Raw genomic sequence first — 22413 nt, 5'->3', positions numbered from 1 at the left:
CCCATAGTTTCCAGTTCTTTGCTATTACAAATTATGATACTAATATTAAATATCAATATTAATTAATATTATATATAAAATTAATATATTAACAGATGCTTATTGACTTTGAAGGTCCTATTGGAGTCTAAACTCCCTGAGGGCAAGAAAATCAATCTTATCTACACTGAATCTCCTCCAGAGTTTAGCATAAAGTGAAGCTATACTGTGAGCTCCTTGCCTGGATTTTTTCTTTCATGCCTGTACACAGCAACAGCAGTCAATTTATCTAATGCTTCTTGACTCTTCACACAGTGGCAGTGCATCTGCTGTACTGAATATAAGTGTAAATCTCTGGAGTCCTCAGAAAGGTGGACTCATGTTTTGAAATGGAAAATCATTTTAATTACAGTTCCCAGGAGAGAGGAGAAAGAAGCAGGTAGCCCAAGACTTAGGCTGCCTCCAGGCCCCCCACCCCCAGCTTAGGTCCCAACTCTCCAGACTCGGTCACCAATGAAATGATGCCATTTGGCGCCGCGATCTCGAGGGCCACGGCGGGTGTAAGGGGGTGTGTGAGTGGGGAGTCCGGCATCACTAGAAGATCAGCCTCAGTGGCCTTTCAGGTAGTTTCCCGTTTTGGAGGCGGTGGTGGTCAGGGTAGGGAGTTGGGGGGTAGGGCGAGGATGAATCCTCACGACCAATTCTAAGTCGCTCCTCCCAGCCACTACCTCTCCACCCTCCTCTTCCGCCAGCCTGGTCCCTGAGGGGAGCGAGGGGGCGGGCCTATCTCGCCTGGCCAATTGCCTTTCGGAGTTGTTGGTGTCTCGTCCCCCGACCTCCTGCGCAACGCCTACGCTCCGCCCCTGGATTACACTTCTCCTCCCCCTCCCCCTACGGTTAAGCAGAGTGTTGAGCGCTTGCGCGTGTCTTGATAGGCTTGAACTGAGGAGTGGGGTCTGCGGTAGAGTAACGCGGAGCCACCCCCTGTAGTTGGAGCTAACGGCTGGTAGACGTTCCTGCCATGAGCCATCTGTGGGAGGATGTGTCCCTCACCTTCTCTCAGATCTCCATGTTTCCCTTCTTCGATATCGCTCATTACCTGGTGTCAGTAATGTCGATGAGGGGGCAGTCCGGTGAGTCCCTTTGGCTTTGGGAGCCCGAGATTCCCGGCAGGAGGGGCTGCCTGCCAGACCGTGGTGGGGGGAGACTCGGGGCTGCCCCCGCCGCCTTGCCTTACTTGCCCACCTGGAGACAGGGACTGTTCTCCGCCTCAGTTTCCCCTTGGCGCTTCTCCTGGCCTCCTTATCTTTTTCTTCTCTTGACCCCTCTGTACCCGTGATTAATACTGCCAGATTGTCAGCGCCCTGGAACTGGGGATTGTGCTTTTTCGTCTTTCTGTCCCCACCCGGGGGTGTGAGAATAAAATTGTTTGTAAAACCCTTTACTCACACACACACTTTTCCACCCATCCCCGTCCTCAGGGTTAAATGCAGGATTTTGTCCATACATGGTGTTTAAAAGGTAAGTTCTTGAAATGGGTTGTGAGGATTACTGCCAAGTGGGTTCTTGTGTACCAGTCTGTATATAATTAACTTCAGCTGCCCAGGAAGCATGCAGTCTTGGCTCTTGCCTGTGAGGAAGGGCTTGCTAACTCTGATATACCATTTAAGACAGGTGGCTGAATGATCTAGAGCAAGTATTTGTAGTTACAAGATTCCTGTTGCAGTCTAAGGATCTCAAGTTTTGCTTAGTGTTAAAGTCATGTTCTTGGAAAGCATTTAAAAGCCAAGGCAAAAGGCTCACAGTTGACGATTCCAAATTAGAAGTGTGCATAAGATGTTTTTTATTCTCCATTACAAAAGACATCACTTGAAATATTAATGAAATTTTAAGGTACCGCAACTCTGAAAGTTGTCAGTATTTAAAATAATGGTCTGAAAATAAAAGTTGGAGTTAAAGAGTTTGAGAGTCCCTTTGCTAACTGACTTGCCAGCCCATCCACCACAGTGCCTTTTGCAGACCTTTTCATTCTTTTTTCAAACTTCCCTTGGCTTCTCTTTCTTTCACTGTCTCAGCTGAGAATTTTCCCTTACATTTCAGTCAGTCAGTCAGTAAACATTTATTAAGAGCCTACTATAAGCAAAGCACTCTGCTAAGTACCGGGATTGCAAATATATAGAAACGAAGACAGCCCCTGTTGTCAAAGGGTTTATATTCTAATGGGGGAAGACCACACGGAAGCTGAAATGGGAGTCCAGAGTGATGGAGAGGTAGATAAATCCCAAAGCAGTGGAGCTCTTGGAAATTGGGAGAAAACTGTGCCCAGCCCCTTCTTTCAATAGAGGCCAGGGAGCCTGGGCCTACTCTTTAGGCAAGAGGGTACTGATGAGATGTTAGGAATAGGTAGCTTCAATCTTGCAACATAATGAGATTTCCTAGTGATGCCAGAGAGTGCCTGCAGCCTAGGGATGGATATTATAGATGTTATTTGTGAATGAGCCAGAAGGCTGATATCACTGGATTGAAGAATATTGGAGAGTAAGGTGTAAGAAGACTGAAAGGTAGGACTTGTTTGAATGTAAACAGGATTTTGTTTCTACTCCTAGAAGCAATGGGAAGCCACTAGAATTTATAGTGTGTATGTGTGTGATTGTGAGAGACATGATCAGATGAGTTTTGAGATAATCATTTTAGTGGTTGAATAGAGAATGGATTGAAGTAGAAGAAAACTCAAGATAGGCAGATCTGTTCAGTTATTTTTCAGTCATGTCTGACTGATCATGACCCCAGATATGCTGCTTTAGTTTGCCTTTTCCTTCTCCTGTTCATTGAGGAAACTGAGGCAAACAGGGTTAAGTGACTTGCCCAGAGTCAGACAGCTAATCCTGAAACTGACCAGTAACATTGATCTCCTTGCTTTCCTTAAACATCATCCAAACATTTCTCGCATTTTTACTGACTGTTGCTCATACCTGGAATTCTTTCTTTCCTCATTTCTATTTCCTTGGCTTTCTTCAAATCTCAGCAAAAGTAGCCCATTCCCAATGCTAACTTCCCTATTACTGTGGAGGGCAATACAGTTCTAGGCCCATAGTTATAACCTATGAGGCATCCTTGACCTCTCACCTCCTCATATTCAATCTCTTTCTAATGCCTGCTTATTTCCCTTTGCAACAGCTTTTGAATATGCCCCCTTCTTTCCTCTGATCCAGTGCAGGCCCTTGTCATCTTGCACCTGGGCTATTGCAATAACTGCTGGTACATCTGCCTACCTCAAGTATCTTCCCACTCTAGTTCATCCTCTATTCAGCCACCAAAGTGATTTTCTCTAAAGCACATGAGCTTCATATTGCTTCCAGGATTGAATACAAAATTCGCTGTTCAACAGTCAATGCCTTTCATAACCAGATTCTTCCTACTTTCTAGTCTTATTATACTTTACCTCCTAGACACATATCCAGGGACAGAGGCCTCCTGACTGTTCCATGAATAAAACACTCTTTCTTTTTTTTGACTTTGGGTATTTTCTCTGGCTGTCTATTATTTTTGGAATGCTCTCCCTCCTCTTTTCCTCCTGGCTTCTCTGACTTCCTTCAAGTCAGTCAAAATTCCATCTTCTACAGGAGGCTTTTCCCAAACTTTCTTATTAATAGTACTTTCCCTCTTTTAACCATTCCCTATATAACTTTTTAATACATATTTGTTTGTTTGTTATCTTCCCCATTAGGTTATGAGTGTCTCAAGGGCAAGGACTTTTTTTTGGCTCCTTTTGTATCCTCAGTGCTTAGACACATAGTAGATGATTAATAAATGTTTATTGATTGACATGACTACATCTCTAGATATCTGTTTCTATCTTGTCTATCTACACATATTTTGTTTGTACGTAGTTGCTTACATGTTGTCTTTCCCATTAAACTGAGCTTGAGGGATTTGGTTTTTATTGTGTCCCCAATACTTAGCAGAGTGCCGGGCACATAGTAGGAGCTTAACATTTACTGACTGATACATACATAACATATCTTACTTGTGCATGGTTGTCTGTCTGCTTCCCTTCCTATTAAAGTGTGAGCTCCTTGCTTTTCTTTGTATCCTTAGCACTTAACCACAGTTTTTGGCACATAGTGGGTGCTTAATAAATACCTGTTGACTGATTGTCTGTGTGTGTATGTAGTGTGTGTGTGTTTTGGAGGATGGGCTTCCAAATATCTTTATTACATTTTGTATTTTTGTATAGTTAATATATTTTATAGTTATCTTATCTATCTATCTATCTATCTATCTATCTATCTATCTATCTATCTATCTATCTATCTATTAATTTATTAAAACTCTTACCTTCTGCCTTGGAACCAATTTTTGTATTGGTTCCAAGGCAGAAGAGTGGTAAGGGCTAGGCAATGGGGGTCAAGTGACTTGCCCAGGGTCACACAGCTGGGAAGTGTTTGAGGTCAGATTTGAACCTAGGACCTCCAGTCTCTAGGCCTGGTTCTCAATCCACTGAGCTACCCAGCTGCCTCCTTTATAGTTATTTTAAATGGAATTTATCATTTCTTTTTGGGCTTTGATGGTAATATAGAGAAAAAGTTGGTCTTGTGTGGATTTATTTTGTGTCTTGATATTTTACTGAAGTTATTGTTTTAATTTTTTTAGTTCAGTCTTTCAGGCTCTCCAAATAGACTGTCATCTGCAAAAATGATGCTTATTTCTTCAAGTATTCTGTTATTTCTTTTTCATATTACTTAGATAGCACCTGTAGCTATATATCAAATTATAGTGTGATAAAGAATTTTCTTGCTTTATCTTTGATCTTGGAGTTAGGAAGCCCAGAATTAAAATGTAGCTTCAATCACCAATTATGTGATTGTGTAAATCACTTAATCTCTGACCCAATTGCCTCATCTATAAGATAGAAATAATAATAATATTATTTACTTTCCAAAGTTATTAGGCACTTAATACCTGTTTCCTGTTATTATCTCGAGATAATATTTACCAAGTACTTTGCAAACTTTAAAATATTATGGAAATGCTAGCTATTATTATTGCTTCTTATGTTGTTTTATTGGGAAGACTTCTAATTTGCCTTTATAAGTCTATAATACTAATGCTTGGTTTTAGTTTATGTATATTATTTATCATATTAAGGAAAAGCCTACTTATTCCTGTGCTTTTTAGTATTTTTAACAGGAATGGGTGTTTTGTCAAAAGTCTTTTCTGTTAGCTATTTAGTTGTATAATAATGCCATTTTATTGTTTTTGTTATTACTATGGCTTATTGTATTTATAGTTTATCTAATATTGAAATAACCTTGCATTCTTGGTATTAACCCAATTTGCTCATAGTGTGTAATAATTTTGATACGTTGTTGTAGCCTTGTTGATAAGATTATTTTTTTCAGTGTTATTCATTAGGGGTATTGGCTTATAGTTTTTTGTTTTGTTGTTCCCTGGTTTAAGTATCAAGAGTATACGATAGCATTCATTTGTAAATCCAGCTATTCTGGGGTTGTACTTATCTCAGTGGTTTTTTATTTTTTGGCTTTCAATTTTGTTAATTTCTTCTGTGATTTGGATTTTTAAATTTCTTGCTTTCCTAATTTTTTTAATAGATGCATTCCCAATTCATTGACTTATTCTGTTTCTCTTTTAAGAACTGATGAAAATGAAGTGAGAGTATGGGTAATGGTCTGAGAAAATTTTGAGGAATATTGGAATTAGAGGTTTCAATGAGAACAAAGTATGAAGGAGGTATTTCAATTCAGAGAGAATGTATTCAGGTAGCCTATTATGTGTCAGACACTGTGCTCAGCACTTGTTGTCTGTCTGCCTTGACCTTAAAAGGCTTACCTTTAAACAGGGAGAACCATGGGCGATATTTACTTAAATAAGTTACAATATGAGGCATAATGGTTGAGTTAAAGGAAAGATTCAAAATGCATCAGGTAAATTCAAGGGGTTTGAGGGATCACATTCAACTTTAGTGTTTTGGAAAGGTAGAGTTAGGTCTTAGAGTACTGATGGCAAACTTTTTAGTGACCATGTGCCATGCCCTGTCCCTCAATTTCTGTGCTATACCCCTCACCCTTCCCAGAGATTGAGTGCTGCCTCTCCCTCTCCCCATATTTGAGGGCGGTGCTGGGGTCCCAGACAGGTTGTGGGGATCCTGCACTGAGTGAGGGGTTGCTGACAAGCTTTGCTCATCTGAAGAAGACTAGTTGGATTGGGAAGGTGGAGGAAGGCTGGGAGCTTCTTATTGCAGGGTGCCTGTCCTTGTCCAGACAGCCCCAGGCAGCCTTTGCTCAGCCCTTTGGCATAGATACAATCTCTGCACCTTTTAGATTGCTTATATTTGTATAACAATGGTGCATCCATCTTGTGACCACTTATTGAGAGTGGGGCTGGGACCCATGTCGGGGTGGGAGCAAGGGTTGGAGAGAGCACCCCTCAGACTGGAAAGGAAGAAAGGAAAGTAGAGATTTTTTAGGGGGTGGGACTGGGCTGGTGGCAGGGGAGGAGACACCCTGCCCCCTTGCAGACCCTAGTCCCAGACAGGGGAGGGAAGTAAGGGCAGAGGGCTAGGAGGAGCAGTGGAGAGGGGGAGGGAGCAGCTTTGCCAGAGGCCCTCTGCCTTTCTGGTTAACCAACTTTGCTAGGGATGGGGCACATGCCCACCGAGGGGTCTCTGTGTGCTGCCTTTGGCAAATATGCCATAGGTTTGCCATCACGTCCATAGAAGGTCTATCGCCTGAGTAATTGTTTTCTAATTACTGCCCTGTTTCCTTTTCCCACAATCATAGATGGGAATCCAGTATCAGCATTTACATTTAGGATTGAATAATTATAATGAGTTTCATTCATGGCATTATTCCACATTTACTTTATTTTTGTTAGTATGTTTTCATGCCCTTACTCCCCCTTTCGGACATGCTGAAAACCCTATGTCTTCTGCACAATTGCTACAAATTAATGACATTTAAAAATGACTAATTGTTGTCTTTAATGTGTATCATCTTTGTTAATGGAAGAATCACTGTAATTGGAATCTTAAAATTTGTTCGCAAAGTATTGGAATGAATGGTTTATTGAAATCTTGGTCAGTCAATCAGCAAGTATTCATTAAGAGTCCACTATTTTTGTAGCAGTTAAAATTAGTTTCTCTGCTAGAAGTATTATATTTTTAGAGGTTTATTAAAGATTAAAAATATAAAGAAAATACAAAATAAGAAAGCACATGCCTAGGAGGGCCAATTGGCCCATTCACTTACACTACATCATAAGAGACATGTGTCCCTGGAAGTGCAAGCAGGAAGAGAGAGCAAGAAGAAGGTGGAGTTCGTTTAAAAACCCCTCTCTCCTTGCAGCTCAGGTGATGACCTCACCTGAGATTATGGGGAACTCTGGGAGCTACCAAGGACCCCTGGGAATTGAAGTCCGGCGTTCAAATCTCCATTTTTACATTTCCATGTATGATTGTTTGGGAAGAATTTCCCCAAAGGATCATGATAACATAATCTACTTAAAGATTACAATAATTTGAGGATAAGAGGAAAAAAGAACAAAAGCAATAATTGCTAGACACATTGACAAAAAGCCAATTCGGGGGCAGTCCCTTTTGGCATGAAAGTATAGATACAAATAAATGTTCAATCAACCACACCCAAAGTGTGTTCTGGAGGCTTCTTCATTGGTGTCTTCTCCAACAGTTCCATTTCTGGATTCAGAGAGGTTGCATCTTTCTTTACCTAAAATTCTTCTTAAAAGGAATTTAAACTTTGCAATTTAAAATAATAATATTTTTTACATTTCCCCATGAAGAGGGTGATTGAAAAACACAGGATCACTTAGGGATGCATGGCTGAGTTATGAGGTATACAAATCAATTTGACAAGAGAAATTAAAAAGACATCAGAAAAATCCAAATAAAAAAGATAATTTCTGGATGAAAATATAGACTATCAAAGTCGTATGTGTAAAAAGTCTAAGTAAAGGAAAAATAAATCTATAACAGGTCCTTGAATCAGGGCCCAATTAAAATGATTGCTTACAATGATGCATTTACCCAGTCAGTAGTCAGGACTACAGAAAGTTTGCCACATTATGAAAAGACAGAAAAGGGAGCAGATTATAGGAGCCAAGTAGGAGCCAAGTTTGGGGATACCCCTCTGTATTTTCAGAGTGAGTGTGGACACAAGAAAGGCCTATGTCTTAACAAATGTTAAACACACTAGTTCAAGTCCTTTGTATTGGCTTGGAAGTGCATCAATCCATCCTGGATTGGTTTATCTTTGGCCCTATGGAATGGCTCTTTTGTGTATATCTTGTCCTGGAATCAGACAGAATCATTAAGTAAAGTCCCATAAATTTTATTTTAAACAATTAGTGGCACCATTTTTATATTACTGCAAAATCAGAAAATTAAAGAAAATCTTAATGCTGGTGACATGTGCTTCAAATATAAAAAGGGAGAGAAAAAATAAAAAAAAACTGAAATAGTATATTGCACATGCAAGAAAATATAATAAGTTTTAGAATTCAAAAATGTAGCTTATAATCATTGACACACTGTGTCAGCTAAGAAAATATAGAATACAAGGCTTTCTCACCAAAAATGAAATCCATTTCCTCTTCACATCTGGTCATGATCCACTGTGAATTTCACAAGGTAACAGTTTTTTCTTTAATATAAAGAACAGTAGCATAAATATGTAGATATCAATATCCCCCAAATTCTCAATAGTCCAGTTAATTACAATAACAAACAAACCCACTATCATTTTTACACATATGAGTTGCTGTATAGCATTTTTTTAAAGCCTATGAACTGATGGATGTCATAAGTTTTTACAGACATAGCAAATCTCTCAACCTTGGTAAACATATTTTTAAACAAAGTAAAACTTATTTTGGGTTTAGAACATCATCAAAAAATCTTGATATCATTCAGGTGGAAGTTAGGTAGTGAGCTGAAGAGTTATAAATGAGGGGTGCTCCTTTTTGGAGGCTTCTAGGGGTACATGCCCTGGGATTAACTGCCCAACTTCCATTCACATTTTTAGAAATGCGGGAGTTGGGGGTTAAATTTGTATTTTACTTCAGCTATTAGAATGGGCTTTACCTCGTGTTAGGGGCAGGCAAAAATGACCATAAATTGTTAAGAAAAATTCTAGGTGGCAGCTGGGTATCTCAGTGGATTGAGAATCAGGCCTAGAGACGGGAGATCCTAGGTTCAAATCTGGCCTCAGACACTTCCTAGCTGTATGACCCAAGTCACTTGACCCCCATTGCCCAGCCCTTACCACTGCCTTGGAGCCAATACACAGTATTGACTCCAAGACGGAAGGTAAGGGTTTAAAAAAAATTTCTAAAAATCATGTCTAAAGAACCCTTAAAATCAATTGAGATATTTAGCACATTAAATTTTCCAAAAGTTGTTATAGCAATTTTCTGATGGAGTCCATTTATCCTCTATGTGACAATTTACAGTCAAAAATAGAAAGGCTGTTTTTTATATGGACTTATTCAATACTGTTTGGTATGGTTATAGGGGAAAAGCAACAGAATTTAACAGTAGTTAAAACCTAGTACAGTAACAGAATAGTATTGAATGTAGTAATATATGAACTTAAAATCACAAAGTTAAACCTCAAAACAATCAGCAAAATGCAATAGAATACAGAGATTTTTTTTTTATAAAACACGGAGTCTGAAATGCCTTAAAAATATAACCTCCAGTCTCTTCAAAGTTCCTTGTCTTTTTTTAAAAAATCCATTTAGATGCCTATTGTCAGAAGGCAGATTGGTAATGGTTAGGCAATGGAGGTTAAGGGACCCGTCCAGGGCCACACAGCTGGGAAGTATCTGAGGCCAGATTGCAACTAAGGATCTCCTGTCTCTAGGCCTGGCTCTCATTCCACTGAGCCACCCAGCTGCCTCCCCAAAGTTGGCTAAAGAGTTGTAGGGAGCTGAATTTTGCCCCTGGATCACATGTGAGGTAAATGAAAGAATCAATATAGTCAAAAGATATCCTTTTAAATACCCCATGCTTGTAAGTTCTGTTTTGAAAAGCCTCTTCCTTCTTTCCCTTTCTTTCTTCTCTCCTGTGATCCCCTGCCCCAGTCCAGGTGGACGCTAATCGTAGCCCAAGGGAAAGTTACCCTTTTTTTTACCAGCTGATAGAAATGAGTCCTGGGCCAGAATTGCTGGGCTGGGTGGTTTATCTGGGTCCAGATTGCAGGCAGCAGGCTGGTGGGCCAGGGCTGGGCCTGGGTTGATGAGCGGTCTGCTCCTAGGCTAGAGTTTGCTGGGCAGGCGGGTGGGTCACCAGGTGATCACGATCTGGGTCAAACAGGTCCAGACACTGGGAACAGGAGTCTGAGCCAGCTGGACTGATGGGAAGGGCTCAAGAAAGTCCGAAGCGAATGGTTGCAGGCTAGAGCTGATCAAGATGGTTTTCTAAAAAAGCATCTTGGAGAAATGTGGCTTAAAAAAAACAACAAACTAGGCACTAGCTATTAAAGGCTCAACTTAGTTACAGTAGATCAGAAGATTGAGGGTATTTCATTTTCCCGAAGTGGTTAGCCAAACTGTTGCAGTTAAAATTAGTTTCTCTGCTAGAAGTATTATATTTTTTAGAGGTTTATTAAAGATTAAAAATATAAAGAAAATACAAAATAAGAAAGCACATGCCTAGGAGGGCCAATTGGCCCATTCACTTACACAACATCATGAAAGACGTGTGTGTCCCTGGGAAGTGCAAGCAGGAAGAGAGAGCAGGAAGAAGGTGGAGTCCGTTTAAAAACCCCTCTCTCCTTGTGGCCCAGGTGATGACCTCACCTGAGATTATGGGGAACTCTGGGAGCTACCAAGGACCCCTGGGAATTGAAGTCCGGCGTTCAAATCTCCATTTTTACATTTTCTAGGACTAGGGGATACAGATACAATGAATAAAACAGTCATTACTTGCAAACAACTTAAATTCCAACAGTGGAGATGACAAACACCTGATTTAGAAAATACTTAGATCTTACTGAAAGTATTTCCTGGGCCAAATAGCGTAGTTTTCAGTTTTCTTCTTTACTATGGGAAAATGAATTATTAATTTGGAGAAATTTTAGTTCTTACAAGGTAGGGGAATAAATTGTAATAGTTATTTGAGAGGTACATGTAATTTTGATACTCTAGATTCTTCTTGTTTTAGAATACATATTTATGTTTTTGTCAAGGTTTAATATTGTCTTCTAAATTTGTTGTAATTTGGATTTGTTGCAAGGAATTTGTATTAACTGTAGAATCTATGAAACTCATGTATTAGATTTTCTTATCCTCTTTGCAAAAAAAAAAATATCAGCTTTTAAAAAATAGTACAGCATACTTAAAAAAAATCAGCAACCCGTCCCCCCAAATGCCTTAGCTTCTTTTGTACTTAAAATAGCATGAATGAGTTAGCTTTAAAAGGACAATACTGATACAGATTATTTTTGGATAAGAAGTAGTAAAATATTTATAAAGGTCATCTATTTAAAATAAGTTTGTTTTTTTAAATAAGATACAGGGTTTTGAAACTACTAGCTTAATTGTATCAGCAGCATGGTGATACCTATGAAGTGATCCATTTAGTCCATATTTCTTTTTCTCTTATAATTTACATACATAATTTGTATTATATTAATATATATTTTCAGCTTATCAAAATTTAGTAAACCCTCAAGGGTTACATACCACAAGGTATATAGAGGTCAAGTGACTTAATCAGATACATAGGTACTAAGTGTCAAAAGTCAAGATTTGAGCCAGAGCCCTCTAAACTCCAGATTTAGTCTGCCTTCTACTGTGACATGGTATAGTTCCAACTCTTCCCTTTATTGTTTCCTTTACCTTTAGAAGAATGAAATGATTATTAAGCCAATTTATAGATTCATCAGGATTTTGTATTGATGGAGAAAAAAACTCCTGGTAGCAGATGGCAGGTATATCTGAAGTCTTCTATCATTAATTATATACTATACTTTTGAACCAAATTTCTGAAAAATTTCATATATTATTTTTTAACTTTTAAAAGCAAATTAATAATTATGTAACTTAAGGAAGAGAAAGCTTATTGTAGTAGTTGAAACCAGTATAAAGAAGGATGATAGAGAATTATTAGCTAAAAAAGACATAGAAACTAAAAAGCCCAAGTTCAGAAAATATGATCTATTACATTTATCATTGGGTTTACAAGTGATGTTATTGATGGAGATAGAATGGCCATTGTTAGGTTAGTCAAATGCTTTACCTCTAGAGAGCATGGAAAATAATAAATTCAAATGACACTTTTAAAGAGTCAATACAACATACAATGGCAACATAGAATATTTTTCTAAGGACAATTAGATTCTTTTACTTAGCCAAAACTAAACTTGTTTAAAAGTCATGTTAGTGACATCACAAGGATTGCTTTGTCACATAAGATTGCTTACAGAATTGCTTAGTGAAAAAGCCTTATTAATAAAAGAAATTCTGGTATTACCTCTAGCTGTTGACATGGTTAAAAGAACACTTGGCATTGGTTTGACTTTAGATAAGTAGGAATGAGAATTCAGGCTAGTCACTTAACTTGTCACTGTTGAAGTGGAAAAAGCAACTGATGTATTTGAAGATACTTATTTGTTGATGTAGATATGATTTGTTGTTGAAATTGTTCCTGGAGATATGGGTAAGCCTACTGATAGCATTGCCACATCAGAAGAAAATTTTAGAATAAGTGACAAATTTTAAAATTGACACAAATTGCATTAGACTGCACTAGTAAGGATTACTTGATGTCAGGATGAAATTTAGATCTACAAACACAAGTAAGAATTATGGCATGCTTCACAATTACTTTTTTTAGGTGAATATGAAGAAGGAGCTATATACAGTTTTTTGGAAGTTATTTTTTCTTTTTTAATTAAAAAATTTTTTGAAGTTATTAACAAAAGTAATTACTAAAAAGCTCTTTAAGAGAAAAGGTCTTTGCAGAATTATGTAAACATAGGACATGACATTGTTTAATATTGATTTAGACTTGTGCCAAAGTCTTCCTGGCTTTATGATCCTGGGTAATAAATCGCTTGGTCTTTCAGTTTTTATTTCCTCATCTATAAAATTTTGGGGTTGGAATACACGTGATCTTTAAGGTATTCTATGGCCCTAAATCTATGATGCTACTTCAAAGTGTATTTGATCTAAAAGAAGAAATTGACATTTTCCATAGAGGTGATTATAAAGATGAAAAAAAAATTCAAATTTTTTTGTGAAGCTTGCACATTCATTAGATATGTTTAAAAAAACTGAGTACTCTAAAGCAGTGAAAGATTTTCAGATTCATACTCTGATCCATAAACATAAAGGTACTGGATTTACAGAAAGATTAAAGCTATTTTCATACACAAAATTATTTGTGACTACGAATGACTACCATGAAATAGAAGAAAGTAAAGACCTGTATATAATCAGTTGACCACTCTTCAGAAATATTTACTATTTTGTTTTAAAGACCAAGATATTTGTAATTTTGACTCATCAGTAAAACATTTGCCTTAGGCATACTTGATACATTTGATTTCACTGTTCTAACAGCAACGATTCATAGATTTCTTGTCTGGTTTATTACATAATTTGATACAAATATAATTAACAGAGCATTGCTCTGGTTTCAGGACCCAGCTTTCACATTTGCTTCTTGTGTGACCTTGGGTAAATAACCTCCCTGAGCTTCAGTTTCCTTATCTGTAGAATGAGGAGGTAGGACTCTATAGCCTGTAAGGTTCCTTTACAACCCAATATCTATCATTCCAGCATTTTATTGGTGTAAAACATGGCAATCAGCTATAAAGAACTACCTACAGATCTTAGTGGCTAAAAAAGTATTATGAGTAGAAATATCACTAACCAAGCTCACTTACCACAATAATATTATAATTATGATTATTATTCTATATTATAACTAAAAACTGTGAAGGTTGTAATCAATACATATCTGTATGTTGCATTGCTTTTTTCATACATTTAAGTACTTGATTTTATTTTAATAAAATATGAGCTAAGAGTTATTGAGTAGATTGTTTTGTGAAAAGTGGGAAGGCACAATGTAATTTAATGTCTAAAAAAAGGTGGAGTGGCACATAACATTTAGAAACCATTATGGTAAGAGATGTACATGAACTGATCTTTGAAGGAAGCTAGGAAATCTAAGAGGTGGAGATAAGGAGAGAAGCATTCTGGATATGCCTGTTTAAAGGCATGGAGGCAAAAGATGGGGTGCCATTTATGGGGAGCAGGAAGCAAATAGACCATTTAAACTTTGAAGTAGAGTGTTGTAAAAAGAATGAAATGCAGGAAGCTTGGAAAAATAGGTTGGATTTGGATTATAAAAGACTTTAAATACCAATTTGAGGGATTTGCATATTATCCTAAAAGTAATAGGGAACTACTAGATGGTTCTTAAGCAGCAAACAAGGACCATGGTCTGACTTATGTTTTAGGAAAATTATTTTGGCAATCCCTGGAGGAGAAGAGAGTAGAGTTAGCATGTTGTATGGAAGGGAGAGGTCCTCTTTATCCAGTTATTAATAATGAATCTGCAAAGATACAAGTTGTATTTTGTTTTGGGCTAGACCTATGATTTAATTAATGGTATGAGTTCTCTACAAGGTAACTGTAGTAATAAATAGCAGCAAATATTTTGTAGTTTATAGTGTTTTTGAGGCACTAACAAAGGTTAAGTGACTTATCCATTGTCTTATAATTAGACTGTCAGTGGAATTACTCCATATTTCCAATTATAGCCTAATTTTTGTTCTAGAAAACCTATTTATATAATTTTTAGTTTTATTTCTTATTAAATACATTTTTATTGATCTTTTGTATTTTTATATAACTAAAATTTCACCCATTACCTTCTCCTTCCAGAGCCATCTCATATAACAATATTTTAAGAAAAGCAGTGAAAAAAATAAGCAACACTGATATCACAAAAAGTCTGAAAATATGTAAAATTTACTACCCTACTTTACAAAGGAGAGGGATGAATCTTTTCATATCTCATCTTTTGAGCCATGCTTATTTGTTTGTAATTTTGAAACATTCAATTTGTATTGTTTTGTGGTTGTTCTCTTAATTTATATTATTAGTCATTTTATGTGTTGTATTTTGACTCCGCTTAATCCATTCTGCAAAAGATTGTGTAAATTTCTCTATGCTTCTTTGTCTATATTATGCTCATCATTTCTTATAGCACAATAATATTCCACCAGAGATGCTAGTCCTCTAAAAGCACCATACTTGATTGATTGAATATTATGTGTGTGTTTGAGTATAAGTTTATTATTGTAATTTTAGACTGTCTAGATTTAATTACACAATTTGAGTGTTCATGGAGGAAAGGAATATTTTTTTAAAAAAAGAAATCTGTTATATTTTGTGTGTGAGTATGGTAATGTATTTTTAAGCAATCAGGTGTACTCATTGTTGCATTCTGAGGTAGGTTTTGAGAACCTAATAAAAGTGTTGTTTTGGAATGAATACATACATTGTGAAAAGTAATGGGTTTGTGTTGGTGAGTAGCATGTATACAAATAATAATAATAGCTAAACTTTTTTTTAGCACTTTAAACTTTGCAAAACACTTTACATATGTTAACTTGTTTGATCAGGAATTAGGTTTTATGGAATTTAGATTGAACTGACTTTAATCCCCACTTTTAGGTAAAATGACCACATATCAGATACATTTTAGGGGGATTTATTCTTCAAGTAAGAGTTAGGCTAGATGACTTCTGTGATTCCTTATGTACCTAAGATTACTTAGGGATAGAACTTGGGAAGCTATTGTATTTGGTGTTGAGTGGTACAAAAAGGAAGAAATGCACATAACATTTTTCTCTTTTTTAAAATATTGCTCTTATGTTTTCATGTCACCTTCATTTCCAAATAATATCTCTGTTCTAATTATAGTTATCACTTATAAAAAAAATGAGTTCAGATACCCCCCCCCAAACCAAACCAATATATCACTTAAGACCTAAAGTATCTACAGTTCTTCACATCCTTAGTCCCCTCTACCTCTTCAAAGGTAGGAGGAAGGTATATTCTTTTTTTTAAAAATAATATTTTATTTGATCATTTATTCATTAAAGACAAAGATCATTTTCGTTTCCTCCCCCCACCCCCCATAGCCGATGCGTGATTCCACTGGGTGTCACATGTGTTCTTGATTCGAACCCATTTCCATGTTGTCAATATTTGCATTAGAGTGTTCGTTTAGAGTCTCTCCTCTGTCATGTCCCCTCAACCGCTGTAGTCAGGCAGTTGCTTTTCCTCAGTGTTTCTATTCCCAAAGTTTATCCTTTGCTTATGAATAGTGTTTTTTTTTTCTCCTAGATCCCTGCAGATTGTTCAGGGACATTACACCACCACTAATGGAGAAGTCCATTACATTCGATTATACCACAGTGTATTAGTCTCTGTGTACAATGTTCTCCTGGTTCTGCTCCTCTCGCTCTGCATCACTTCCTGGAGGTTGTTCCAGTCTCCATGGAATTCCTCCACTTTATTATTCCTTTTAGCACAATAGTATTCCATCACAAACATATACAACAATTTGCTCAGCCATTCCCCAATTGATGGGCATCCCCTCGTTTTCCAGTTTTTGGCCACCACAAAGAGCGCAGCTATGAATATTTTTGTACAAGTCTTTTTGTCCATTATCTCTTTGGGGTACAGACCCAGCAGTGCTATGGCTGGATCAAAGGGTAGACATTCTTTTGTCGCCCTTTGGGCATAAGGAAGGTATATTCTTATAGCTCTTCTGAGGGGACAGTTTGGTCTTAACTAAATAATGTTCAGTTTCTTTTCTTTCTCTTTTTTTTGTTCTTTCCATTTACATTATTATGGTTTTTATGTTTATGGTTTTTCTAGCTTTGTTTACTTCACTTTAATCAATTTTAATAATTTTTTCATGTTTCTCTGTATTTTTGTATTCATTTCTTATGCAGAAATACTACTCCTTTACATTTATGTACCATAGTGTATTTAGCCTCCCTAGTTCATGGCTGTCAAATTTGTTTTTATTTCTTTACTGTGATAAAAATTGTGGCTATAAATATTTTGCTTTGTATTAGGCCTTTTTTATCTTTGACCTTCTTGGAGCATATGCCATATTCTAAATTAAAGGGGAGGGCTGTTGTAGTCACTTTCTTAGTACAATTCCAATTTGCTTTCCAGAACCTTTGGATCATTTCATAACACTAGCAACAATTTGTTTGATTTTTAAAAAAATTCTTTAAAAAAATTTAAAATGTTTTTCCATGGTTACATGAATTATTTTCTCTCCCTCCCCTCTTCTGGAACTGGCAATCAATTCCACTGGATTATACATGTGTTATCACTTGCTACCTATTTCCATATTATTCACTTTTATAATAATCTTTTAAAATAAAAAACCCAAATCATATACCTATATAAACCTGTGATGAATCATATATTTTTTCTGTATTTCTATTACCATAGTTCTTGTTTTTGATGGGGATAGAATTCTTTCTCATAAGTCCCTTGGGATTGTCCTGGATCATTGCATTTTGATACTAGTAGCAAAGTCAATTACATTTAATCATCCCACAATGTTTCCGTTTCTGTATACAATGTTCTGGTTTTGCTCCTTTCACTCTCCATCAGTTCTGAGAAGTCTTTCCAGTTCACATGGAATTCCTCCAGTTCATCATTCCTTTCAGCACAATAATATTCCATCACCACCATATACCACAATTTGTTCAACCATTCCCCAAATGAGGGACACCCCCTCATTTTCCATTTTTTTTGGCCTCCATTAAAGACGCAGCTATGAATTTTTTGTACAACCCTTTTAAATTATATCTTTGGGTTACAAACCCAGTAGTGGTATTGCTGCATCAAAGGGTATGTGCATTCTTTTAAAGCCCTTTGGGCATAATTCCAAATTGCTTTTCATAATGGTTGGATCAATTCACAACTCCACCAGCAATGCATTAAAGTCCGAATTTTGCCACATCCCTTCCAACATTCATTACTTTCTCCTTTACTGTCATTTTGGCAAATCTGCTAAGTTTGAGGTGGTACCTCAGAGTTGTTTTGATTTGCATTTTTCTAATCAGGAGGCATTTAGAACATTTTTTCATGTGATTATTGATAGTTTTCAATTTCTTCATCTGAAAACTGCCTATTCATGTCCCTTGACCATTTGTCAATTGGGGAATGGCTTTATTTCTTTTACATTTGACCTTATAAATTTGAGGAATTAGACCTTTGTCAGAGGTTTTTGTTGTAAAATTTCCAGTTTGTGGTCTCCCTTCTAATTTTGGTTGCATTGGTTTTGTTTATACAAAACTTTTTAAATTTAATATAATTGAAATTATTCATTTTATATTTTGTAATGTTCTCTATCTCTTGCTTGATTTTAAATTCTTACCTTTCCCATAGATCTGACAGGTGTACTATTCTATGTTTACCTAATTTACTTAGAATTTACCTCTTCATATTTAAGTCATTTACCCATTTTAAATTCATCTTGGTATAGGGTGTGAGGTGTTGATCTGAACCTATTTTTTCCCATGCTGTTTTCCAAATTTCCCAGTAGTTTTTGTCAAAAAGCGGGTTCTTATCCCCAAAGTTGGGATATTTGGGTTTATTGAATACTAGCTTGCTGAGGTCATTTACTCCAAGTCTATTCCATTGATCCATCCTTCTATCTCTTAGCCAGTACTAAGATTTGTTTTGATGATTATTGTTTTATAGTATAGTTTAAGATCCGATACTGTTAGGCCCCCATCCTTCACATTTTTTTTCATTAGTTTCATTGATATTCTTGATATTTTGTTCTTCCAGATGAACTTTGTTATAATTTTTCTAATTCAAGGAATAAGTAAATTAGTTTAGGTAGGATTGTCATTTTTATTTTATTAGCTCATTCTACCCATGAGCAATTAATGTTTTTCCAATTGTTTAGATCTAGTTTTATTTGTGTGAAAAGTTTTATAGTAGTGTTTATATAATTTCTGAGTTTGTCTTAGCAAATAGATTCCCAAACATTTTATATTGTCTAGAGTGAGTTTAAATGGAGTTTCTCTTTCTAGCTCTTGCTGCTAAGTTTTGTTGGAAATATATAGAAATACTAATGATTTATGTGGGTTTATTTTGTACCCTGCAACTTTTCTAAAATTATTATTTCCACCAGCTTTTTAGTTGATTTTCCCAGATACTCCAAGTATAATATGATATCTGCAAAGAGTGCCAGTTTAGTTTCCTCATTGCTTACTTTGATCCCTTCAGTTTCTTTTTTCTTCACATTGCTACTGCTAGAATTTCTAGTACAATATTAAATAGTAGTGGTGATAATGGGCATTCTTACTTCACCCCTGATCTTATTAGGAATGCTTCTAACTTATCCCCATTGCAGATGATACTTGCTGATGGTTTTGAATAAATTCTGTTTATTATTTTGAGGAAACTTCCTTTTATTTCTTTACTTTCTAGTGTTTTCAGTAGGAATGGGTCTTGTATTTTGTTAAAGGCTTTTTCTGCATATATTGAGATAATCATGTGATTACTATTAGTTTGGTTGTTGATATTGTCAACATATCTACATAGGTGTACCTAATATTGAACCATCCTTGAATTCCTGGTAAAAATCCCACCTGGTCATAGTGAATAATCCTTGTGATAACTTCTTGTAGTCTTCTTGCTAGCATTTTATTTAAGATTTTTGCATCTATGTTCATTAAGGAGATTGGTCTATAGTTTTCTTTCTCATTTTTTGGTCTTCCTGGCTTTGAAATCAGTACCATATTTGTGTTATAAAAAAGAATTTGGTAAGAATCCTTCTTCACTTATTTTGTCAAATAATTTGTAGTGTATTGGGATTAATTGATCTTTAAATGTTTGATAGAATTCACTTGTGAATCCATCGGGCCCTGGAGATTTTTTCTTAGGGAGGAGTTCCTTGATGGCATGTTCAATTTCTTTTTCTGATATGGGATTATTTAAGTATTCTCTTTCCTCTTTTGTTAATCTAGGCAATTTATATTTTTGCAAATATTTTTCCATTTCACCTTGATTGTCATATTTATTGTCATATAATTGGGCAAAATAGCTCTTAATAATTGCCTTAATTTTCTCTTCATTAGAGGTGAGATTGCTCTTTTCATTCACGATACTGTTAATTTGATTCTCTTTCTTTTTTTAAAAATTAGATAAACTAATACTTTGTTTTTTCAAAATACCAGCTCCTACTTCTTCTCCATGAAACCTTACTAATTATAATTTTTATCACATTATGAATTGAAAAAGATGCATTTACTATTTCTGCTTTTCTGCAGTTGTTTGCAATGTTTTTATGCCCCAATATATGGTCAATCTTTGTTTTTTTTTAAACAATATTTTATTTGATCATTTCCAAGCATTATTCATTAGAGACAAAGATCATTTTCTCCCCCCTCCCCCCACACCTCTCCCATAGCTGATGCATGATTCCACTGGGTATCACATGTGTTCTTGATTCGAACCCATTTCCATGTTGTTAGTATTTGCATTAGAGTGTTCATTTAGAGTCTCTCCTCAGACTTGTCCCCTCAACCACTGTAGTGAAGCAGTTGCTTTTCCTTGGTGTTTTTACTCCCACAGTTTGTCCTCTGCTTGCGGATAGTGTTTTTTTCCTAGATCCCTGCAGATTGTTCAGGGACATTGCATTGCCACTAATGGAGAAGTCTATTATGTTCGATTGTACCACAGTGTATCAGTCTCTGTGTACAATGTTCTCCTGGTTTTGCTCCTCTCGCTCTGCATCACTTCCTGGAGGTTGTTTCAGTCTCCATGGAATTCCTCCACTTTATTATTTCTTTTAACACAATAGTATTCCATTACCAACATATACCACAATTTGTTCAGCCATTCCCCAATTGATGGGCATCCCCTCATTTTCCAATTTTTGGCCACCACAAAGAGTGCAGCTATGAATATTCTTGTACAAGTCTTTTTCCTTATTATCTCTTTGGGGTACAAACCCAGCAGTGCTATGGCTGGATCAAAGGGCAGACAGTCTTTTATCACCCTTTGGGCAAAGTTCCAAATTGCCCTCCAGAATGGTTGGATCAATTCACAACTCCACCAGCAATGAATTAATGTCCCTACTTTGCCACATTTCCTCCAGCATTCACTGCTTTTCCTCTGCTGTCATGTTATCAATCTTTGTATATTGTACCATGTGCAAAGAAAAGAAGATATATTCCTTTTATCCCTACTCAATTTTCTCCAGATTTCTATTAATTCTATTTTTTCTATAAATTTCATTCACTTCTCTTCTTTCTTCTTTTTTTATTTTTTGTTCAGTTTATCAAGATCTGATAGGGGGAGGTTGAAGTCTGTCCCCTATTAGTATAGTTTTACCATCTGTTTTTTCAGGCTCCAGTAGTTTCTCCTTTAAAAATCTGGATGCTATACCATTTGGTGCATATATGTTGAATACTGACATTTCCTCATTATCTATACTGCCTTTTATCAGGATGTAATTACCTTCCTTATCTCTTTAATCAGATCTGTTTTTGCTTTAGCTTTTTCAGAGATCATGATCGCTACTTTTGCCTTCTTTTTCTCAGTTGATGACCAATAAATTCTGCTCCAGCCTCTTATGTTTACCCTGTATGTGTCTACCTTCCTCATGTGTGTTTCTTATAAACAACATATGGTGGGATTTTTGTTTTTAATCCATTCTGCCATCTGCTTCCATTTTATGGGTGGATTTATTCCATTCATATTCACAGTTATGATTTACCACCTGTATATTCCCCATAATTTTGATTTCCTCTTTTAATCCTACCCTTTCTCCTTTCACTCTTTCTTTCCAAACCAGTGTTTTGCTTTTAATCAGTTCCCATTTCCCCCTCCCTTATTTTACTTCCTTTTCTAGCACCTCTCTTCTTATTCCCCTCCTACTTCTCTTTAGGGTCTGTTAATCACCCCACCCCCAACTTTTCCCTCCCTTATTTTATTCCCTTCCCCATACCCCCTTCCTTATTACTCTTCTTGTCTGTAGGGTAAGATAGGATTCTATACCCCAATAAATCTGGCTATGATTTCACTGAGAGTAAGGTTTAAGTATTTACCTGTCACCACTCTCATCTTCCCCTTCATGGAGGCACTCTTCCCTGCCTCCATGAGCCTCTTTATGTGATATAATTTACCCCATTTTACTTTTCTTTTGAATTTCTCTTAGTGCCATTCTCTTTATACCCCTAATTTTTTTACATATCACCCTAAATAGATACCATACTTTCTGCCTATGTATATTTTTTCTATCTACTATAATAGTGAAAACAATTTTTAAGAGTTAAAGATATCATTTTTTTCCATATAGGAATATAATCAATTTGACCCTATTTAAGA

General features: G+C 36.3%; 1 protein-coding gene across 1 annotated transcript in view; it reads left to right on the top strand.

The window, feature by feature from the left end:
• Window positions 1-569: 569 nt before the first annotated feature.
• Window positions 570-22413, top strand: part of TMEM38B (transmembrane protein 38B) — a 67521-nt gene continuing 45677 nt past the window's right edge. Inside the window, exon 1 of the mRNA XM_007499629.3 lies at window positions 570-1112. Coding sequence (XP_007499691.1) covers window positions 1001-1112 — 112 coding nt within the window. The 5' untranslated portion in view covers window positions 570-1000. The remainder of the gene's footprint in view (window positions 1113-22413) is intronic.

Source organism: Monodelphis domestica, chromosome 7 (assembly GCF_027887165.1).
Source record: "Monodelphis domestica isolate mMonDom1 chromosome 7, mMonDom1.pri, whole genome shotgun sequence".
Taxonomy (NCBI): Eukaryota; Metazoa; Chordata; class Mammalia; order Didelphimorphia; family Didelphidae; genus Monodelphis; species Monodelphis domestica.
The sequence above is the reverse complement of the archived record's forward strand: the minus strand, read 5'-3'. Positions and strand labels throughout refer to the sequence as shown.